General features: G+C 45.0%; 2 protein-coding genes across 14 annotated transcripts in view; one reads left to right on the forward strand and one right to left on the reverse strand.

Annotated features, from left to right (window-relative positions):
* FBXO40 (F-box protein 40) overlaps positions 1 to 18,918 on the reverse strand; it is a 28,122-nt gene extending 9,204 nt beyond the window's left edge. The window contains exons 1-2 of one of the 5 annotated variants that reach the window (XM_005291313.4): positions 18,774 to 18,918; positions 632 to 661 (exon numbers count right to left, since the gene is read on the reverse strand). In XM_005291313.4, coding sequence (XP_005291370.1) covers positions 632 to 661; positions 18,774 to 18,782 — 39 coding nt within the window. In that variant the 5' untranslated portion in view covers positions 18,783 to 18,918. Of the gene's footprint in view, positions 1 to 631; positions 662 to 18,026; positions 18,244 to 18,773 lie in introns of those variants that run through there. The other 4 variants (XM_042855091.2, XM_065585948.1, XM_005291314.4 and 1 more) reach the window with 4 other exon arrangements.
* KPNA1 (karyopherin subunit alpha 1) overlaps positions 1 to 22,310 on the forward strand; it is a 260,914-nt gene that overhangs the window by 84,446 nt on the left and 154,158 nt on the right. The window lies entirely within an intron of this gene.

Consider the following 22,310-nt stretch of genomic DNA (forward strand, 5'->3'; position numbering starts at 1 on the left):
CAGGCTTGCTTTATTTTTTAGAACTTACAAAAACCAAGCAGGTTACTAGGCTACTAGTTTTGTATGAAATCAACTGCTTATCTACCTTTCTTTTATGATAGTGCTTTCAATTAATCTCACAGCTGTAAATTAAATGAGTTTAGTCATATAAAAATAATTATTTGTATTTGTGTAAGACCTTTCCAGGACATTTTTCAAAGTGCCTTGCAAACAATTAATGGAGCATGAAAATAATTCTGGGAGTCCCCTATTATTATGCCCTTATACCGATGGGGCAACTGAAACACAAAGATTAATGCCAAGCACAAACAGGCCCCATTGATGTCAATGACTTGTCCCAAGGAAGTTGCTGAGACAGGAAGAGAATGCAGGACTTCCCCTGCTCTAGCCACAAGACTACGTTTCAATCTGGTTCAGCCCCATATTTCATTTGAGGAGGGAAAAAGCCAGTGATCAGTAGGCACTGTAGTTAAATCTATAAACAGTTCCCTTCTCCTTTTCCTTCGATACACAACAAAAAAGATACAAAGTGGGGGGACCTTTTATGTTGTCAGGATGAAGAAAAGGATATGGACAATTTTACTGGTAGCGTCTTACAAGGAAATCACACTTCCTTCTCAAAAGCACCTACCATAATTCCAGCAGACTGTCTTGTTTGTCTCTGAGGAAAAAATGCAAATAATTAGTCAAATAATGAAGACTTCTGGGTTTCAGTAAACTAAACAAATACAATGGTGACAGTGCCTCTCAAGTGTAGTGCTAGCCTTTTGGCTGTCCAACGTGGAAAATGTTTTCAGCATCCCTTCTGCCCCCAGAAACTGAGCCATAATAAACAAACAAATAAATAAATAAAAATAATAATAAATAAAAATTATGAAAACTGAGCAGCACAGCGGTCCAATGCCCCCTGGAAATTGGGGCTCAGGGCAACCATTGTGGTTGATCACGCATACAACCAGTGCTGGTGCTGAGATGTTAGTGTTTTGCATTGCTATGCAAGAAACTCAGGTTCTACCATCCTATCCCCAGAACAGCAGATCATAGAATCATAGACTATCAGGGTTGGAAGGGACCTCAGGAGGTCATCTAGTCCAACCCCCTGCTCAAAGCAGGACCAATTCCCAACTAAATCATCCCAGCCAGGGCTTTGTCAAGCCTGACCTTAAAAACCTCTAAGGAAGGAGATTCCACCACTTTCCTAGGTAACCCATTCCAGTGCTTCATCACCCTCCTAGTGAAAAAGTTTTTCCTAATATCCAACCTAAACCTCCCTCCTGCAACTTGAGACCATTACTCCTTGTTCTGTCATCTGGTACCACTGAGAACAGTCTAGATCCATCCTCTTTGGAACCCTCTTTCAGGTAGATGAAAGCAGCTATCAAATCCCCCCCTCATTCTTCTTTTCTGCAGACTAAACAATCCCAGTTCCCTCAGCCTCTCCTCATAAGTCATGTGCTCCAGACCCCTAATCATTTTTATTGCCCTCCACTCGACTCTTTCCAATTTTTCCACATCCTTCTTGTAGTGCTTTCTTGTAGATGCTTCACAGAAAGTAAGCTCAGGCCCTGTGGGAAGAAATGATACATAATGTTGCCTCACCCACATTCTTTGAATCCTGTGGTTTGTGTCCTTCTCCACAAAGAAGTAGCATTTTCACAATTAGCAAGAGGGAATCAATAATAATACTAAGGGAAGGAAATTGATCTAGATAGGACACTGCTTGGTGGGATCTGTAGTCACTACAGTACATACAACTACAGTAAAATTTGGCCCTCAACACCTCTTCAGCTTAGATTCTCAACTCTCATGGGCTCTGCAGCACTGAACTAGTCCGTTGTTGTCTCTGGCAGTGACCAATACCTGTTGATTCAGAGAGGTGAAACTAACACTGCATGCTAGGAGAAAAATTTTATGCCTGACCCTCGGCCTTGTGATCAACTTACATTCTGAATCATTAGTCTTGTTTACCCAATCTGTGTCGGCACATAGGGAAACAGCCAGTTTTAGCAGATTTATAAAAAATTAGGTGTAGTTTATTAATATCTTTTCATTCCTTCAAAAGTGAAGACGAAATATTTCCCTCATTGGCAGATGTCACGGGGCCAATGGCCCTTCAGGAGAACTAGGGCCTAACTGGCCCATGACAACCCTGTGGGCTACAACTGGAAGCCATCAGGTGCTCCAGGTGGTGCCCTTTTAGCTAATTAGTAATGGAGCAGCTGAGCTAGATGCCGAGGCAGTTAGAACAGTATAAAGGAAAGGTTGCTGAGAAGGAAGGGGGGAGAGAAAGGAGTTCTGTTAGGAGAAGTGATGCAGCTACTGCAGGCTGGAAGTGAGCCATTATGTAAGCAGGGGAATGGTCCCACTATTGTGGGGAACTTTCCTGGTTCATACACTACCCTGGTGAAATGGGCTAGCAAAAGGATCTCAGTCCACACTCCCACTCTCTTTACTCAGAGGTCTGCCTGACCTCAAGGGCTGCCCTTCCACTCTCCTGTGTGGCGGAGTCTTTGTAACCCCAACAAGGCTGGGCCCAGGATTCCTGGGGGGGCTTGACCCCCAACCTTGTTGTGATCACTTAGGACAGGGGCTAGGATGTTCCCATTCTGGGGTGCTCTCTCTGCACTGGATGCTTCTCTGACCCACTGATCATTACATACAGTTCAAAGCAAATACAATTTATTAAACAGCAACTAGTTAAAAAAAATAAGGAAAAAATGGGAAAGGTTAAAGGAAAACATGTAACCCTGCCATAGGTGCTGGAACTAGGAGTGAGGGGCTGCTGCAGCACTCCCTGGCTGGAAGTGGTTTCCATTACATACAGGGTTTACAGTTTGGTTCAGTGGCTCTCAGCACCCCCACTCGGTGGGCACAGGGGAACCACAAACAGCGTCGCAGGAATGTAAGGGAAGTTCACAGTCTGTTCCTCACATGTCCCAGGGCTCCTTTTCAGGCTCCGGCTGTGCTGCAGGGATGCTGTGGGTCAGACACCTGCAAGGCCTCTTGGCTGGGGGCATCTCCCTGCACTGGGCCCGCTGCCCAGGGTCCCCACCTCAGTGCTTCCCACCTGCTCACTGCACTGGCTCCGGACTGCTCCAGCTCCTGTCTCAGCCCCAGGCCCAGCCTGCCTCAGCCCTGCTGCTGCTCTGTCTTCAGCACAGCTCCCTGGGCTGCTTCTGGCCCCTTTGGCTCTGGTTGCTACAGCTCCCCTCCCAGCACTGACCTACTCCCTGGGCTGCTTCTCTGGCTCTCTCTGGCTTGCGGGGCTCTGCTCCCCAGCTCAGCTCGGGCTCCTGCTCTCTCCTTAGCTCAGCCCACTCTGTTGCAGGCAATTCCAGCTCACACAGAGAACAGGACCCCCCTGGGCTCCTGACTCCCTCATTAGCCTGCCCACCCTGTCAGTCAGGCTGATCTGGAGCATTGGCCTCCACCATTGGTACTGATTTCCCATCAACCCTTCCCCTTTCTTTTGGTACTGGGAGATAGCCAACCAACCTGCCCCCCCACCGCCACTGAATTTTAGTAAGGGGCCAAGAGTCCCCTTACACATAGGAAGCAGGGTAGGCCGCTGTGGAGCCAAGCCCTGAAGGAGGGCTTGGAGCTGACAGTGAGAACCCCAAGAGAATTGTCAAGATCTCTGGAGAATGGAGACAGTGGCAGAGCTCTTCTCAGTAGCCTCTGGGAAGAGAGCTGGGGTAAGTCTCCAGACCAGAGTCCTACAGGTGGAAACTGGCTTTGGGGAAGGGAGCAAGATGGAGAGAGAGAGCTCTGGTAAAGAAACTCCATGGGAGCAGAGTAGACTCCTGTGGAGGAAGCCCTGAGTTAGGCCCATGATGGATAGAAGAAACCCACAGGGAGCAGGTTAGTCTCCTGGGGGAGAAGTCCTGGGATAGGGCTTGTAAGTGGGAACAAGGAGACCCCCAGAGGTAAACTGCCAGAGTTCCTGGAGGAGGGAGGCAGTATGGGGAATCCTGCTGTGAAAGAACTAGCCATTAGTTTGGCTGGAGAGGGGCTGAAAAAGAATTATTACTTTGGATTGTTAGGATTTTTTGTTTGGACCTTTTTGTTACTCTGGAAGGGGACTGAACTTGGCTGGAGGGCTGAGCCCCAGAAGACCTGGTGAGAGAGAGATGGCCTCCAGGAGGTGCCAGAGACAAGGGCTCCTTTCAACATCACAGCCTGACACCAGAGGGTGCTACAGGTGGTACGCAGACCACTTTATAGCAAATTATTCTGTAATTGTCCATTATGGAGTTTTCTCCATCTTCCTTGGAAGCGTCTGGTACTGGAACAGGTGGACCACTGGTCTGATCCAGTTTGGCAGTTCCTATATTCACATACTATAGAAGATGAGATGTTTCTTTCTTGGAATTTAGTTTTATCTATATTTGAAGTGCTCACAGGAGCGAGAGACACCAACCCATTTATTTCTCACTGGCAGCAGCACTGCTATGCTAATTCTTGTCATATTTTGCTGCAACTGTAATCTCTGAAAATAGTCTCAGCCATGACTTGCATACGGTCACAGGAGGACTGGTGTTATACACCAATAAAAACAAACATATGAACAACGCTTTCCACTGGGAGACTAAATCCAGGGCAGGAATTATTGATAGATACATATATATCTGAATGGGGACCAAAGCACATAAGCATCTATGTCAGTAATAACCTATGCAGGCCTCATCCTGTCCCCCACCAACACAGAAAGTTCTTTTTGGAACATTTCTGGGCCTGATCTTGCTCTCACTTATACTAGGGCAAATCAGAACTCCATCAAAGACACTGGAGTGAAAAATTGGTGTAAGATAGGGTTACCATACGTCCGGTTTTTCCCGGGCATGTCCGGCTTTTCGGCAATCAAACCCCCGTCCGGGGGGAATTGCCAAAAAGCCGAACATGTCCGGGAAAAATACTGGCCGGGCACTTCCTCTCCCGCGGCTGCTCTGCTCCTCCCCTGACTCAGACTTCGGCTCTGTTTAAGAGCCAAGCTGTCCGAGCCAGCGCTACCAGCTTCGGGCAGCCCCCGTGCCTCCGGACCCCAGCCGCCGGCCAGGCACTTCCCTTCCCGGGCTCCAGCTGCTCTGCTCCGGCGGCGCAGAGTCCGGAGGCAAGGGGGGCTGCCCGAAGCCCGAGCGCTACCGGCTTCATGGTTTGCCAGGCAGCCTCCAGACCCTGCGCCCCCAGCTGGGCGCTTCCCCTCCCGGGTTCCAGCTGCGCTGGGGAAGCGACGACCGGGGGCGCAGGGTCTGGAGGCTGCCCAGCAAACCGTGAAGCCGGTAGCGCTCGGGCAGCCCTTTTCGCGTGGCTGGAAGGGAGGAGGAGGAGTTAGGGCGGAGACTTTGGGGAAGGGGCGGGGCCGGGTGTGGGAAAGGGCGGGGCCAGGGCCCATGGAGTGTCCTCTTTTTTTATTTTTTAAATATGGTAACCCTATGTAAGATGTTTTCATTAGAAGAAATGGAACTGAATCAGATCTGTGTTTTAATTTGGGCCCACCCCTAATCTTTGTGCTTTTCTATCAGAACAATTATTTTATATATCTTTCAGTGAATATCAATTTTTTTTCAATTTACAAGACAAAAGAGGATTTTTTTTATAATTTAGCCGCAAACTCTACCAGGGACTTTCAAGGTGTTTTTTTTTCCTGTCCTTGGACATCATTTTATTAGTAATAAGAAGCTCCATATTCAGACGTTAGCTGATGATGTTGTTGCTGATACCCACGGCACAATAGATCTCAGCACATTCTCCAGTAGCTATATCAGCTCTGAAATGCTAACAGGATATAAAACTTTTTTTGTCAGTAAAGTCCGAAGATAAAATTCTAAGGCACACACAAAGCAATTTTGTTAAATAAGGACACAGTTTTCTAAACCTAACCATACTTAAAATGTAAAATGAGCTTTATTTCCCAGGTTCCCTCCAACTGGCAAATAATTACAGAAGAATGGAATAAAAAATTATAAGTTTACTTGAACCATGCTCAAACTAAAATGGAGTGAGAGGATGTGTGTCAGTGGCCATGTTCTGTCCACTTTGGTAAATAATGTTTATTTCTAGATTGTCATGACAGTAAACCAAGAAGGGTTGAAAAATATACAGCTGCTATTTTAGCAGCAGAGTTGCCTGTCTCTGAGACAGGTCTATTTGGTGTCAATAACACATAGTTTATAAATGAATTATAATTTATTTTTACTGTGTTTATCCTAAATTAAATCAGCTTTAGTTGATGGACCAAAAGTGGTACATTTGTTAGCTGTGTGGATCACTGATAACTTAAAACATTGAGCTCATATGTCAAATCCAAGATCTTACTGTAAAATCTTATGCAAATTCTCTACTGAATAAAAGTGTAGCACTATCATCTGAAATCTGATGGCAAATTAAGAGAAAATGATCTTTCCAAAAACTTATAGCATGATCATCAATTCTGAACAGTCAAAAGAAAGTTTGTATGACAGGGTGTACGAGGCACTTTGAGGCCCTCTGCTGGAAGCCTCTTGGTTCAACCACACCTTACCCCAGAAAAGGAGCAGTGAAGATGGGTCCTCCAGGCCTGCCTGGAGAGGCTGCAGGGAGGCAGCCAATCAGAGTGCAGCAGGCTCAGTTAAAAGGGGCTGCAGGGCCCAAGCAGATGCAGATCAGTTGCTGGCTGACATCAGAAGGGGGGGGGGGGGGAGAAGGACTGGAAGGCAGTGAAACGCTGCAAGAAAAGTGGTATGGGGAGAGGTCCTGAGAGAATGGTGAAAAGGAAGGGGCTATATGGGAAATGGAAACAGCTTGGGGCTATTTGTAGGGTCCCTGGTTGGGGACCCTGAGTAGTGGGTGGGCCTGGGTCTCCTCACCAGCCTCTGGCAAAGTGGCTAAAGCCCTGAGAAGGGGATCAGGGTAGGGATAGCTCAGTGATTTGAGCATTGGCCTGCTAAACCCAGGGTTGTGAGTTCAATCCTTGAGGGGGTCATTTAGGGATCTGGGGCAAAAATCTGTCTGGGGATTGGTCCTGCTTTGAGCAGGGTCTTAGACTAAATGACCTCCTGAGATTCCAGGATACAGGGGGGGCAGATGGCTCTGCTGTGTGCTGCCCTGCCTGTGAGTACCACCCCCAAAGCTCCCATTGGCTGTGGTTCCCTGTTCCCAGCTAATGGGAGCTGTGGGGGGTGGTGCCTACAGGTGAGGGCAGGGCATGGAGCTCTCTGCCCCCACCCTCTCCCAGGGGCCACAGGGATATGGTGCCAGCCGCTTCCGGGAGCAGCGCAGGGCCAGGGCAGGCATGGAGCCTGCCTCAGCCCTGCTGTGCCATGGGGCTGCCAATCCTGTGGGCCAGATTGAAATCCCTGATCTGCCGGATTCTCTCTCTTTCTTCCCCCCCACCCCCAGGCCATAGTTTGCCCTCCCCTGGTATAAAGGGTCAGCCTAAACTAGCTAAGAAGTCCCTCATTTTGAACCAAAAACTGACACGAGGCAATATGTAAAAAGCAATCCTTGCTGGAAGGATTAAAAGGAGACTGGAACCTGCCAAGATCTCCATCTGGAAGATATTAGCAGGGAGGAATCTACAGACCGAGCAAGAGAAGCTGCAACTAGTGAGGGTAGACATCATTTTATGATGTTTCGTCTGTAATGCTTTTTCCTAAAATGAATGTACTGTGCTCTGTGAAAGCTGGCTGGTCACTGGTAACCCTGAGAGAGAACAAATAGCCAGGGCTGGACTAAGGTTAAACCTGCTAGAACAATCATTGTGAAGTAGAGGCACTGCGAGCCTCAGCTGCTGGTTTGGAGGGAGAGTGTTCTGATACCTGCCCATACAGAAGTGAAGGCTGTAGGTGTGAGACCTAAAGGGGCACCCTTGAGGAGACCACAAAGGAGCAGCTAACTCCAGAACTGAGACAGTAATTTCTAAGTAAGTTGTTTTTTAAAATGAAAAACAAATTCCATTCCTTTCCTTAGACCCAAAGCACAGACCTCAACCACATGACAAACTGAGTAAATGAGAACAATAGCAGGCTATTTAACCTCTGTGTGAACCAGGCACAAAAAGGATGAGACAGATTTTGTCAGTAGGAGTCACAGCTAGCTATTTGCTAGACAGCAAAGGAATGCGGTGATTCAGAAATTCTGGGTTCAGTTAGAGGTTCTGGAGAGGAGTGTTCTCCTGAATGTTATAGACCCTTTTGCCCCTTTATCCCAGCTTCCATCCCTGTTTCTAGTTGTCTTTAGTCTCTCTCCTTAGACTCCTGTTCTTCCTTGGTTCCCATTTCCTATCCCCAGCTTTTGTCCATGTTACCATAGCCCCTATTATCCCTTCCCCTCAGCCAGCGGTGGCTCCAGGCACCAGCGCTCCAAGCGCGTGCCTGGGGTGGCAAGCCGTGGGGGGGCGCCCTGCCGGTCCCTGCGCCAGAGAGAAAAGAAAATCAGTTTACCCCTTTAGCTGCTCCTAGTCAAATGCTAGTAATTTCAGGACAGTCACCCTTGGACAAGCCACACCTCTTGCTTGAGTCAATCAGAAGCTATTCTTTACACATGTTCTAAAACTGTATTTTTCTGAACCAATTACAATGCACCAAGGGGTGTGGTTATGGACCATTGGCCTGTTTTTTTTTTTTTTTTTTTAAAAACACTCTTTAAACAAATGAGTGAAAAGACTGACGCTGTACATAAAAGTTTTTTTGTAGAAATATACTGGCCTTTAAAAAAAAAAAAAATTTTTACTTGCTTTTTAAAATTTTGCCTAAAGGAAAACTGCTCTAAAACTTATTACTTGTAAACTGTAAAGAAAGCATTAAATACTTTATAGAATATGTACACCCAGGCTAACTTAAAAAAAAAACTGCTTATGTGAAACAGTTGATAACACTTTTTTTAACAGAGATAAGAAGGCTATTTCTTCCCCACATCCTTTCTTTCTGAAATTTTTAAAAATCTAAATGCTGTTAAACCATGTAAACTTTTAAAAGTTTAACATGGGGGAAAAAACTGCATTGGTCATTTTTGACTGAGATGAAAAACCCTGCGACAGAGCATAAAGATCTGCCTTTGTAATCTAAGGGATGTTTTGTGGAGATTTAGCAGGAAAAATGTTTGATACACTACCCTAGCCTTTCAAAAATAGTGTTTGCTTATTTTTAAAGTGATGCATCTTAATTGTAGGACTGGAAGAGATCTCAAGAGGTCATCTAGTCCAGTCCCCAGCACTCATGGCAGGACTAAGTATTATCTAGAACATCCCTGACAGGTGTTTGTCTAACCTGCTCTTAAAAATCTCCAAGGATGGCAATTCCACAACCTCCCTAGGCAATTTATTCAAGAGCTTAACCACCCTGACAGGAAGTTTTTCTTGATGTCCAACCTAAACTGCCCTTGTTGCAATTTAAGCTTATTGCTTCTTGTCCTACTCTCAGAGGTAGACCAAATGCTATCTGTCTGTATTACAAACTGCAGCCCAGGAAGCAAATTAATTACTATGATTTTACCAGCTTCTGCCCTTTTGTTAACAATACTAAGAAGTACCCCCTGGGGCATCCTGTCATCGTGTGGGAGGATTTTGGGGATCTCAGACAGTCCATTGGTGTGATGTTCCCCTCTGGTGTTATCTGGACCGGTGATTTGCTAGGTCACTCCAATCCTTGACTCTGGGAGCCAGCCTTACCCTGCTGTGCTGTGAGAACCCCCACTCCTGGGCTGTTCACGCACAGCCTCTGGGATGTAAGCTGCTCCTTGGATTGTGCAACCGAATGACACTAGCCTATATCTCCGGTCCCAGACACAACCCTAGGAACCTCCGTCTTGCAGAGTCTAGTTATGCCCACTGGATGCAGCAAGCTTATATGAGTTTGTCGATTTAACAAATAAATTGATATGTACCAGGCTTGTTATCCCAAGGGGAGTCTCTGACACACTTCAAACCAAACACACTGTTTCAGGTAGAACAAATAAACAGATTTATTAACTATAAATATAGATTTTAAGTGATTATAAGTCAAAACATAACAAGTTAGATTTGGTCAAATGAAATAAAAGCAAAATGCATTCTAAGCTGATCTTAACACTTTCAGTGCCCTTACAAACTTAGATGCTTCTCACCACAGGCTGGCTGGTTGCTCTTCAGCTAGGCTCTCCCCTTTGATCAGCGCTTCAGTCGCTTAGTGTGGTGTCTATAGATGTACGTAGAAGAGAGAGGAAAAGCGTGGCAAACGACTCTCCCTTTTATCATGTTCTTTCTCCCCTCTTGGCTTTGCCCCTCCCCTTCAAAGTCAGGTGAGCATTACCTCATCGCAATCCCAAGCTGACAAAAGGAAGGGGGGCGACTCACTTGAGAGTCCAGTAGATCCTTTTGTTGCTGTCTAGGCCAGTGTCCTTTGTTCCTGTAAGGCTGGGCTGGGTTTGTCCCATACATGCCCTGATAAGGTGTGAACTGCCTCTCTGCTCTTGGAGAGTTTTTGCCTGGGCTTATTTTAAGCCATGAAGACACATTTTTAGCCTCATAACTATATACATGATATTATAACCTATAACATTGCTGCAACAACAATTACTATAACATCACTATAACAACAATATTCACAAAAAGAAGAACAGGAGTACTTGTGGCACCTTAGAGACTAACAAATTTATTAGAGCATAAGCTTTCGTGGACTACAGCCCACTTCTTCGGATGCATATGCATCCGAAGAAGTGGGCTGTAGTCCACGAAAGCTTATGCTCTAATAAATTTGTTAGTCTCTAAGGTGCCACAAGTACTCCTGTTCTTCTTTTTGCGGATACAGACTAACACGGCTGTTACTCTGAAACAATATTCAGTGCATCATGAGCCTTCCAAAGACACCCAACATGACAAACTTTGCATTGGATACCACACAATCATTTTACAAGGATGAACATGGGGGTGCTGGATGTTCCCCTGAGGTCAGAGCATCACAATTGGTATTACCAAAGTTAAAGTGTACCTTCCAAGAAGCCTGCAATTCCTTGTTCTATCATATAGGGTTGATGGTAAAACAGTATTCCCCCATGTGCCTGTTGTGCAGAAACTAGGCGAAAGGAACCCTGCACACACAGTCAGGAGGAGAGGGCTGTAACAGGGACATGGTGCACGATAGAACTGCTGGAGGCTTTAGACAAAGGGTATAAGATCACTGAAATGTATGAAGTCTGGCACTTTAACTGGTCTTCTGACACATTGTTTTCAAACTACATTAAAATGCACCTCAAACAGAAACAAGAGGATTTTGGTTTCCTTCACTGGCATTCAGATGAGTTGAAAAACTCCCAGTATGTTACAGAGTACTATGAAAAAGAAGGTATGCATTTACATCTAAGGCTAGGTCCACACTACCCGCCCGATTCGGCGGGTAGAGATCGATCTTCTGGGATTGATTTATCGCGTCTCATCTGGACACGATAAATCGATCCCAGAAGTGCTCCTTTGTCGACTGCGGAACTCCTGCTCGCCGAGAGGAGGAAGCGCTGTCGATGGGGGAGCTTGCCTGCGCCGCGTGAACCCGCAGTAAGAAAAACTTAGTTCGATCTAGGAAATGTCAACTTCAGCTACGCTATTCTTGTAGCTGAAGTTGCGTTTCCTAGATCGATCCCCTGCCCCAGTGTGAACCAGCCCTAAGTAAGATTAAAGAGAACCCTGCAAAAAGACAAATCTCAAAGCTGTTTTTAAATTCCTTGTAGGGAAAATTTGGCCAGCGAACAAAACTAACACTAGTATACTGACAGACCCCGACAAACTCTTCAGGTACATCTTTGCATCTTATTATGAAGAGTCATCATGCAAGTTTATCAATGATGATATGGCCATAGTGTGCTGGAAGTATGCAACAGAACGGTGCACGCATTCCAGCAACACTCATGTGTTCATAGTGTGCTTTACCTCCACTTATGCCAGGCTAGAGCTCTACAGGCTGTTAGATCGTTTACAGGAGTGTTGTCTGTATTATGATACTGATTCTGTGATTTTTTTTTTTTTTGTGAGTAAAGAAGGGGAGTGGAACCCATGCCTAGGGGATTATTTAGGTAATCTGACTGGCAAGATACCACCAGATTAACATTGTGGAGTCTGTATCTGCAGGGCTTACAACATACAGGTATACACTAGCCGGAGGTAAGGCCTGTACAAAAGTAAAAAGGAGCATGCTGAACTTGGGGAATACTGAGAAAATTAATTTTGGGAATTTAAAGCTCTCATCCAGGACTATTGTTTGAACCCTGAAGGGGAGGACCTAAAAGAGATTGTGATACAGCAGCATGGGATTCTGCGAGTGAAAAAACCCTGGTTGATAGAGACAAGAATGCTTTAAAATACCCAGAAAGTCATTTACAATAAAAGAACCCTCAAGGCAGATTTTACAGCCTTGCCATAAAGGTATTGATTATTATGCAGAATCACATCTAATTTGTCCATCCTTTTTCCTATTTGCTTTGTGGCCCTTCAAATTCAGGAAAATTCTTAAAACAAACAAAAAAATGGTTAGAAAATAGTATAGACAGTTTTGCATGCCTGAAATATTGGGAAGTGTTAGTTATTGGCAACAGTTGTATAAAGAGTTGTTACATGTCTTTCCATATATCACATTTTTGTAAGGTTTACCTGGTACTTTTAAGAATGAATAAAACAATAGAGTCCGGTGGCACCTTAAAGACTAACAGATTTATTTGGGCATAAGCTTTCGTGGGTAATAAACCTCACAGACTAACACAACTACTCCCTGATACTTAAGAATGAATGTTTATTTCCTACTAATAAAGTGAATATGGTGATTATAGATGTCCTGTTGGAATCTGCTTCTGAAAGCAATGAAATCAAGAAAGCCTTTACAAAATACATACTCCTCAGGAACCTAAATATTGTGTACATTGTGCAAAATGTGTTTTTTCCAGGGAAAAGAGAGCCATACAATTAATTGAAATATAAAATACATGAGTCTCTTAAAAAAACCACTAAATAAACAGCAAATTGCCATGTTGGCATGTCAAATGTACCCTGGGTAAGACACAATTCTTTTTGAAGGCTTTTAAGGATGCTACTAAAAAACCCTATGGGCACCTATTGGTGGATTTAAATGCTTCAACCTCCAAATCCTACAGGTTGAAAATAGGCCTTCCCCCTCCTGAGTAGTCCTATGCAAACATTTTGAAAACAGCACATAAAAAGTAGTATTTTTTACCAAGCCCCTACCATTTTAAGAGGCGATACCCCTTACAAATATGTTTAGTCATGTGCGGAGAAAGCTGGCGCTTTTAAAACTGCTTATCAAAGCCAGACTGTAAATCTTCAAACTCACAACATGAAAGACAGGTCTGGTCATGTTGAAACGTGGTTGGGACACCTCTGGACATGCCTGATTTTTTTTTTCCCTTTTACAAACTGCACCATCCTGTGGTCATTTTCTGCTAAGTCATCTGTATAAAATTTTAAAATCTGATCAACAGATAACCCCTTATATATTTCTTTAAATAAATATATATATATATACACAATGACAACCACCAGTTAACATGAGGAGGTCTTGTAGGTGTTTCTGGTGAAACACAATATTATCAGAGTTATGATTCTAAAAAAAGTAATGGTAGTTTTAGGAATCCATAGGAGTCAAAAAAAGCTTGCCTGGCCCATGTTTCTTCTAACCTTTAAAATATCTCTAAATGTGAAAAAACCCACATTCAAGCAGTTCTAATGTTCTCTATAAAAAAGCTTCAAAATGGCCACTGCATCAAATGTGTACATGTCCAAAAATGAGACCAGAGGGTGAGACATAACCCAAAAAGCGAACATGGAAACCTGTCAAAATGTATATAGTGATGAAAAGTATAGAGGTCTTTACTACTTGTCTGGCACCACAATAGCCCCCACCCCCAGCCTGCAAGGACCAATTGCAGAAAAAGTCCTGGTCAGCCCCAGTAACCCATAGGATACAACATGCTCAGTTGCTGTGTGGGACTACCACATGTGTGGCACATTAGGAGCTTTGTGGGGATAAAGCATGCTCAGTGTAGATAGAATCTTTGGCAAATAATGCTCCCAAACTCTAATAAACCCCTGAGGCCTGGTCTACATTACAAAGTTAGGTTGACTTAACTACATTACTCAGGACTGTGAAAAAATTTGTTCTGTGCAACGTAGTTAAACCAACTTAATCCCCAGTGTAGACACTGCTAGATTTATGGAAGAATTATTCTGTTGACCTACTGCCTCTTGGACAGGTGGATTTGCTATAGCAATGGAAGACACCCTTCTGTCTCTATAGTACGTGTCTACACTACAGTGACACAGCTGCCGCACTGCATCTGTGCCACTGTAGCGTTTCTAGTGTGGACATGCCCTCAGTGTGTGCAAACTGCTTTTTTTTCCAGAGGCTTATAACTTGACCAAGTTTTGGCAGATTATATAGGGATGACAGAAGGCACACCTCTGATACCAGGGTGACCCCCCTCTGTCAAATTTAAAATTCCTGTTCTATAGCATTCAGGGGCTTGAGCTTCTCAATAAAACAGCAATAAGAATTTTTTTTTATTACCAAGATTTTTTTAACCTTCTTTCTAGGGAAGGGGCTGACTGGTTTTGACTGAAACAAAAAAACAAAACAAAACAAAACAAAAAAAACCCTTAGCCTAAGCCAGATACCAGCATGGAAAAGTTTGATTCAAACAGTTAAAGTTCGGCAAAGTTATTAATTGAAAATGCACTCTTAACCAACCCTAACTATAGGTGGTGCTACTGGCTTTGCCTATATTTATTATGTTACCTTTAGAATCTAAATTGGGCTAAAAATGTGAGGCTTTGCATTATGGATATAGAAATGTCTCCCAAACAAAAATAACTAAAATGGATAAATCGTATGAACAGCTTGCTCCAGGGCACCACAAAGCTACTCCTACAAAGGAGCCAGCCATAGTCTCTACCTGATGGGACTAGAAGCAGCCAAAGCCGGGATTGCTGCTCTGTGAGGAAAGGGTAAAATGGGCCCAGCCGGTGCCATCCACCCCCAAAACACCCTCCTGGATTCAGAAGTGTGCAGGGTAGACCTTCCTTTCCACTGTGGGGGCACTAGGACCCAAGCAGTTCCTCCCTTCCCCAGCACCATGTGAGCTGCAAAGAGGAGTCAACCAAAGCAGAGACTTTTGGTCCCCTGGACATTCCAGTCAAAACTGCAGAATGTTCTGACTTTCTCTGTCCAGTGCTGATTGGCTGTTTGCTCCAACCCTCCCCTGGGGTCTGTTCACCTCAGCTTCACTCCACATCTTTCCCTCCCTTTCCTTTCAGCTGATGCCTTCCTAAGTAAAATCACCCCATCCCCCTAAAAAATCATGGAAGTGACATGATTTTTGCTGCCATCACATTGCTCACTCTGCTTGTGTGTTATACCCTTCTTCCATCCTATGTCTGCCTGGTCTATTTAAATACTATTGTCTCATTGTTTCTTTGTACTCCACCGTCAGTCAGTATCCATCTGTTTTCTCTTGTCTTAGACTTTAAGTGCTTTGGGACAGGGTCTGTCTTTTTGTTCTGTATGAACAGAGCATAGCACAATGGGGTACTGGTCCCCTCCTAGACACTCCAAAGGGCCCTTCACCTGTCTGTTTCTGCAACCTCATATGAAAATTCCAATTTAGAGAGGGTTTGAGGATTTTTTTAATCTCAATTAGTGTTAAAAGAAGAACAGGAGTACTTGTGGCACCTTAGAGACTAACAAATTTATTAGAGCATAAGATTTCGTGGACTACAGCCCACTTCTTCGGATGCATATATGCATATATGTAGTCCACAAAAGCTTATGCTCTAATAAATTTGTTAGTCTCTAAGGTGCCACAAGTACTCCTGTTCTTCTTTTTGCGGATACAGACTAACACGGCTGCTACTCTGAAACCTGTCAATTAGTGTTGTAACTCTACTGACTTTAACTGAGCTAATCTCAATTTACACCAAGGTAACTGAATTCAGAATCTGACCCTTTAGAAAGGAAAAGTGTTTTGCCATACACACATCACCTATCCAGCACTGTTCAAGAAATGGTGCAATTGTTCTGATCCTTTAAAAATATTCAAATTTTGTACAGATCATGAGAAAAAAAAATCAATAAAGTTTAAGACCAATATTTTCAGAAGTGTTCACTGATGCAGGGTGTCTCTGTAATGTGGAATCCAACTTGAGACACTTTATACCTGATTTTCAGAGGTGATAAGAAATCAAGCACAAGGGGCTAGATTCACAAAGGGATGCCTAAACCCAAAATTTAGGCACCACTGAGATCCTTAACCCCCCTGCTCAGCTGCCACCTAAACTTGGAGGCACCTAACTTCCCTAGGTGTCACTACTTCTGTGGTATAGTCCCCTAGGTGCCTACATTTCCACAGGTGGTTCTCAGAACATGCTTACTGGTTCAGGCCCCACACTAAAGATGGCTTAAGGCAGCCAGAGCAGGAATATTGGCAAAAAATGTGTGTGTCCCAGAATACCCAAAACCTCAGGCTTACAGCACTCACCCAGGACATGGGAGACCTGTTTTCAAATCCCTACTCTGCCTGGTTTGGAGCAGGGACTTAATGGGTCTCCCACCAACCAGGTGAGTGCCCCCAGACACCAGGCTACTGGGTATTCTGGGGGTAGGTCTCTCTCCCCTGTTGCAACTGTTCCACTTTGTGTTAAACAGTTAAATATTACTTGGGCCAAAGAGAAAAAGAAAGAGACTGACTCGATAGCCGGGTGGCTAGGGCACTCAGCTGGGCCATGGGAGACTTAAGTCCCTGCACCAATGAATTATTTAATTATTTATACAAAGTGGAGCAGCTTGAACAGGAGAAACTGAGAATAACCTGGTGGCTAGGGCACTCACTGGGGATATAGGAGACCCAAGTTCAAGTCTCTGCTCCAAATCAGGTAAAGCAAGTATATGAAAACAGGTTTCCTACATCCCAGGTGAGTACTCTAACCACCAGGCTATTGGCTACGATAGCATAGAGGTCTCTCTCTGTTTATTCTTGAGAAAGAGATGACCTGGCTTAGGTGCCTATCTCCATGGCTGTGAATCCTGAGCAGAGATAGGCACCCAAAAAGCTATGTTCAGTGATGAGCTGCCAAAATCTTAACAACCAGTTCCCTTTAAAAAGTTCTGATTTAAGGGATGTTCCACAGTGTGTATTTTTTGTACCTTTCTCCATAAGAAATGGCAATGCATTGAGTCATTATTGGGAGCCATACTTAACAATAAAAAAAACCATTTTTACATGTTTATCAGGTATCGGTGAAGAATAGTTCAGTGATTGATACAAAGGAGAAAAATAATCTTATAATTTATGTTTTAAAATGGCCCACTGGACAAAACAAAACTCTACACGTTCACACTGAGTTTAGGTTTTGATGTAAGTTCTTCTAGAGCTTTTTCTAAGTAGGTGAAACAGGGCTGCAGCTGCAGGATAGGGGAGGGACAGTCCCCCTCCGCCCCTCTTCTGAATAGTGTTGTTAGTTTATGAAATGGAAACACTAGTAATACAGGACTGTAGTACAGGGTAACAGCCACCGGGATAGAAAAAAGCAAGTGCCCTATTATTTTTTAGTAAAGCACTGACCACAGTTTTCCTTGTAACATATAATTATTAAAATACTCACGACCAACAATTCTAAAACATTGTCCTTATAATGGAAATTATATTTTTTTAAATTGCAAAAATATACAACTTTCTCCCAACGGCTGCCTACTTCCCAAGTAACCAGTGGAGGGAAGTGACACTATTTAATTAGAAAGCTTGCAAGCAGATTTGGCTCTTTAGGCTGCCTCTCTGTCCCCCCTAGCTTTCTTCCTCCATCCCCCACAATAATTGTGAGGTAGCTGTGGATGTTTTTCTTACACCCGACAAAACGTTGGAGGGTTGCTGAGCAACTGCCACTCGGCCCGCCGGCTCTCAGCGGGAGGAGCTCAGCCCCAGAGACATCCTTGTGGGGCCAGGGGCCCCTGCAGGGCCCGGGGCAAATTGCCCCACTTGCCCCCCCACCCGGGCGGCCCTGGAGCTCGCAGCCCCACCCTTACCTTGCCAGCAGCTGCTCAAAGCGGCAGGACTCGGTAGCTGAGCTGCCCAGCTGCTGGCGGCTCTGCATGCGGCGGCTCTGCGGGGGGTGGGGGGGCCAGGGGAGCCTCGGCCTCCCCAGCTGGGACTCCTGGGAGCTCAGGTGGGGGACAGGACGGTCCGCCCGCGGACCAGAGTTGTTTGCCTACCTGCCCGCCACTTAACAGCCGGTTCTATACCAGTGTCTCATTTTAACAACCGGTTCTTGCGAACCAGTGGGAACCGGCTCCAGCTCACCACTGCCTATGTTGTGTCTAACACTGGTTAGGCCTAACCCCTCTCCTCAGCATTTTCTACTGGCTGTCTGAGGTAGCTATCCACTCACCTTGCTGGCTGCTGTGAACCCCATTCTTAAGCACATAACTCTCCTCATACACTGTGTAGGGAGTCTGCACCCCTCATGCAGAGTGAGAAGACCACTGGCCAGCAAGTTACCTAAAAGTTAGGCACTGCACCACTGAGCTTTGCAGTGCCTAAGTCTTTGTGGATCTAGACCAAGGTACCTCACATTAAGAATCCAAAAGCAGGGCCAGCTAGCATGAGTGAACACTTTTGAAAAATTTGTCTGCGAGGTTTTTCTTTGTTTTTTTACTCTAGCCACTGAGATTGTTTTGTAGATTTCAACCTTGTTTTAGGCTTGGCTGTGTAGTATTAGCATAAGCTTTGATTAATAAAAAAAACAAGACTGTTTCCTATTTGTAAAGCCTTACCTTGATCATACAGTCACTGTGATTGTATCCAAGACACTTGTTCTCTTGGTTTTTCTCAGCTGGGTTGAAGTAAGGTGATTAGGGATAAGTAGAAGGCGAGAATGGGGAGCGAAAGAGTAAGCCCAAGTTGAAAGGTATATCAAGTGATTTTGGATGTTAAAAATAAAACTAGCACACTGAGCAACGTGACCACACGGCTCAGCTTACAGAGCTGTCCTTCCACTGTATTTATTAACAGTGTCATTGCTGGAGTGATATTTAGTAAAAAAAACAGGAGAAGAGCTGACTCATTTCTTCGGTACTGGGTGCTTAGAGAAATGGACAATAACATTTCTCAGAGTTTCCTAAAGTACTGTACGGTAACTTTTTCATGTTTCCTGGAATTCTCCAACGAAGATCCTTACTCCTTCACCTTTAGAACTTGATTTCTTATTGCCCATATCATACTGTGCCTTTTACTGGCCTAGTTATCACTATATCCTCCGATCCTATTACCGTGAACTCTAGTAATAGACACTAAGGGCTTGTCTAGACTACACGTTTTGTCGATGCAAGTTACGCCTACAATCAAAAACCGGTATAATTACATCCCTTGTGCATATTCACACAACACTCCTTCAGTCAGCAGAGCACATCCACAGTTGGGCTCTAGCATCAACAGTGAGTGCAGTGCATTGTGGGTAGCTATCCCAGAGTGCTACTTGCCACCTTCTGCCGCTAGGAGTTGTGGGAAGGCGGAGTGGATGGCAGTGCATCATGGGTGCAGGATCAATGTCCCATGATGTAGTTTTTTCCATCCCATCATTCCATAGGCTTCTGACTGTGTTTCATGGCATTTTTCAGAAGCCATTTCTGTCTGAAAGGATGGATCCCACATGGCTCTCTATTGTTGTGGTCACTGTTATGAACACATTATGGTCATGCAGTATATCATGAACTCCCAATCTGAACAAAAATCAGAGTTGCCTGCTCTGCTGTGTGTCATGGAAAGAAACAACAGCAGATTACTTCTGGCATTCACAGAGCAACTGAACATGGTGGAGTGTCAGTTCTGGGCTCAGGAAACAAGCACTGAGTGGTGGGATCACATTGTTGTGCAGGTCTGGGATGACAAGCAGTGGCTACAGAACTTTCAGATGGGGAAAGCCACCTTCCTGGAACTGTGTGCAGAGCTTACCCCAGCATGATGGTGCAAGGACACCAAAATGAGAGCTGCCCTCTCAGTGGAGAAGTGCATGGTGATCGCTGTGTGGAATGTGGTGACTCAAGACTGCTACCGGTCAGTCACAAATCAGTTTGGAGTCCAGAAGTCCACCGTTGAGGCTGCGTTATCACAAGTGTGCAGGGGCATTAATTGCATCCTGCTATGAAGAACTGTGACTCTTGTCAATGTGCGTGAAATAGTGGATGACTTTGTAGCAATGGGATTCCTTAACTGCAGAGGGGCGATAGATGACACGCATATTCCAGTTTTGACCCTGGACCATCTTGCAGCAGAGTACATCATTAGAAAGGGGTACTTCTCCATGGTATTGCAGGCGCTTCTGGATCACTGTGGGTGTTTCACTGACATCAACGCAGAGTGGTCCAGGAAGGAGCATATGACACTCATTTGCAGGAACACTGGGCTGTACAGAAAGCTGCAAGCAGGGACTTTCTTTCCAGACCATAAGATTCCAGTGGGGAATGTTGAAATCCTCATAGTGATCCTGGGAGACCCAGTGTACCCCTTACTCTCATGGCTCATGAAGCCTTACATGGGAAACCTGGACAGAAGTAAGGAGCACTTCAACAATAGGCTGAGCAGGTGCAGAATGACTGTAGATTGTGCTTTTGGCAGATTAAAAACATGCTGGCGCTGCCTTTATGGCATTCCTAAATGAGGAAAATATTCCCATGGTCATAGCAGCCTGCTCTGCACTCCATAATATTTGTGAGGCTCAGGGTGAAAAGTTTCTCCCGGGTTGGAGCATGGAGGTGGATTGCCTGGCAGCAGATTTTGAGCAGCCAGATACCAGGGCTATTAAAGGGGCACAATGGGGGGCTATTTGAATCAGGGAAGCTTTGTGGCAACATTTTGACAATGAGCACCAGGAATGTGCCATGCTTTGTTAACTTGCTGCCTTGCATGAAAATTGTGATTATTCCTGACTGGTATTTGTGGTCAGCAAATGATCAAATTGCCACCATGTATTATTACCAGCAGCAACCACCATTTCTAGGAGACAAATAAAAGTTGGTTATCTTTCAGATCTTTCAGCCCAGGAGGCTCCGATAAGCTAAGTTGCTCAGGCTTTGGCTTCAGCCCTGGGTAGCGGGGCTTGGGACCCTGGGCTTCAGCCTTTGCGGTGAGGCTTTGTCTTTCTGTCCTGGGCCCCAGCAACTCTAATGCCGGCCCTGCTTATCCCCCCCAGGGGGCTGCAGACCCCTGGTTGAGAACAACTGCTTTACAATGCACTCCTTGCTCTCCTTTCTGTCCTGCCTGTCTATTTTAAATTTTTCCTTCAAGGTCTCTCTCCACTCTGGGTTCTCTTTTTTCAGCCTCTGAGGATTGGAACACCTCTTGAAACATGTCCTTTTTGCTCCACCTTGGTCTCTTCCTTATCTGGCTGAGGTGCTCTGCCAGTGTTTAGGGGGTTCCCCCAAAGACCACATCTGCAGAAGTGCAGGAAACAATAAACAAAAGCATGATTATTAGTTCACACACAGCTTGAATCATTAAAGTAAAATACACCTTTTTTGACATATGAATCACTTTCTCACTGTCCTTTGGCAAGCACACATCTTGGCGAACACCCTAAATGTGGGGAGTGGCCCATGGGGGGAGGAAGGTTGTGTGCTCAAGATGGGACAAAGTGTCTAGTGGTTTTTTTAAGGGGATCAGTGAAGGCGACTAAGGACAATAATGTAAATTCTGCCACCATTTTCCACAGGTGGGGGGTCATTGAAGCTGATATCTGACTCCTGAGGGCAAGCAAGGATGCAAGGGTGCATCTCCTGCATGAATGCAGCTTCTGACCTGGTCCCTATGCTGCTCACCTGTGTGCCGCTTCAGTCCTTGCATAAGTGATTGCCAATTGGCACAGGAAAGTTTCCTACAATGGGTGAAGGAACAAAGCAGCTCTGCCAAGGAACCTTCAGCAGAGGATTGGTGAATACCTCCAGGAAAGTTTCCTAGAGATGTCTCTGGAGGATTCCTGTTAAATCTCAGTGTGCATCAACACACTGTTCTGCCACACTGTTTAGCTGTACAGGGGAATGTGAAGCACACACAAACACAGTTAGTCTTGTACATTTCTATCCCTTCACCCACTTCTAGAATATACAGAGCAAAGGTAGAGGTGGTATTGCTGTCGAGGATGGTGTCCAGCTCTTTATAGAAGTGGCAGGTCTTCAGTGCAACACCAAAGCAACGGTTTGCCTCCTTTGCCTTCTGGTACCTGCCTCAGCTCCTTTATCCTGTTCATAGCCCTTATCCAACATGCCATGAGAAATCTGACCATAGGTACTGAAGTTCCTATGGCTGGAGTGGAGCTG

The sequence above is a fragment of the Chrysemys picta genome, chromosome 1 (assembly GCF_011386835.1).
Source record: "Chrysemys picta bellii isolate R12L10 chromosome 1, ASM1138683v2, whole genome shotgun sequence".
NCBI classification, from domain to species: domain Eukaryota; kingdom Metazoa; phylum Chordata; order Testudines; family Emydidae; genus Chrysemys; species Chrysemys picta.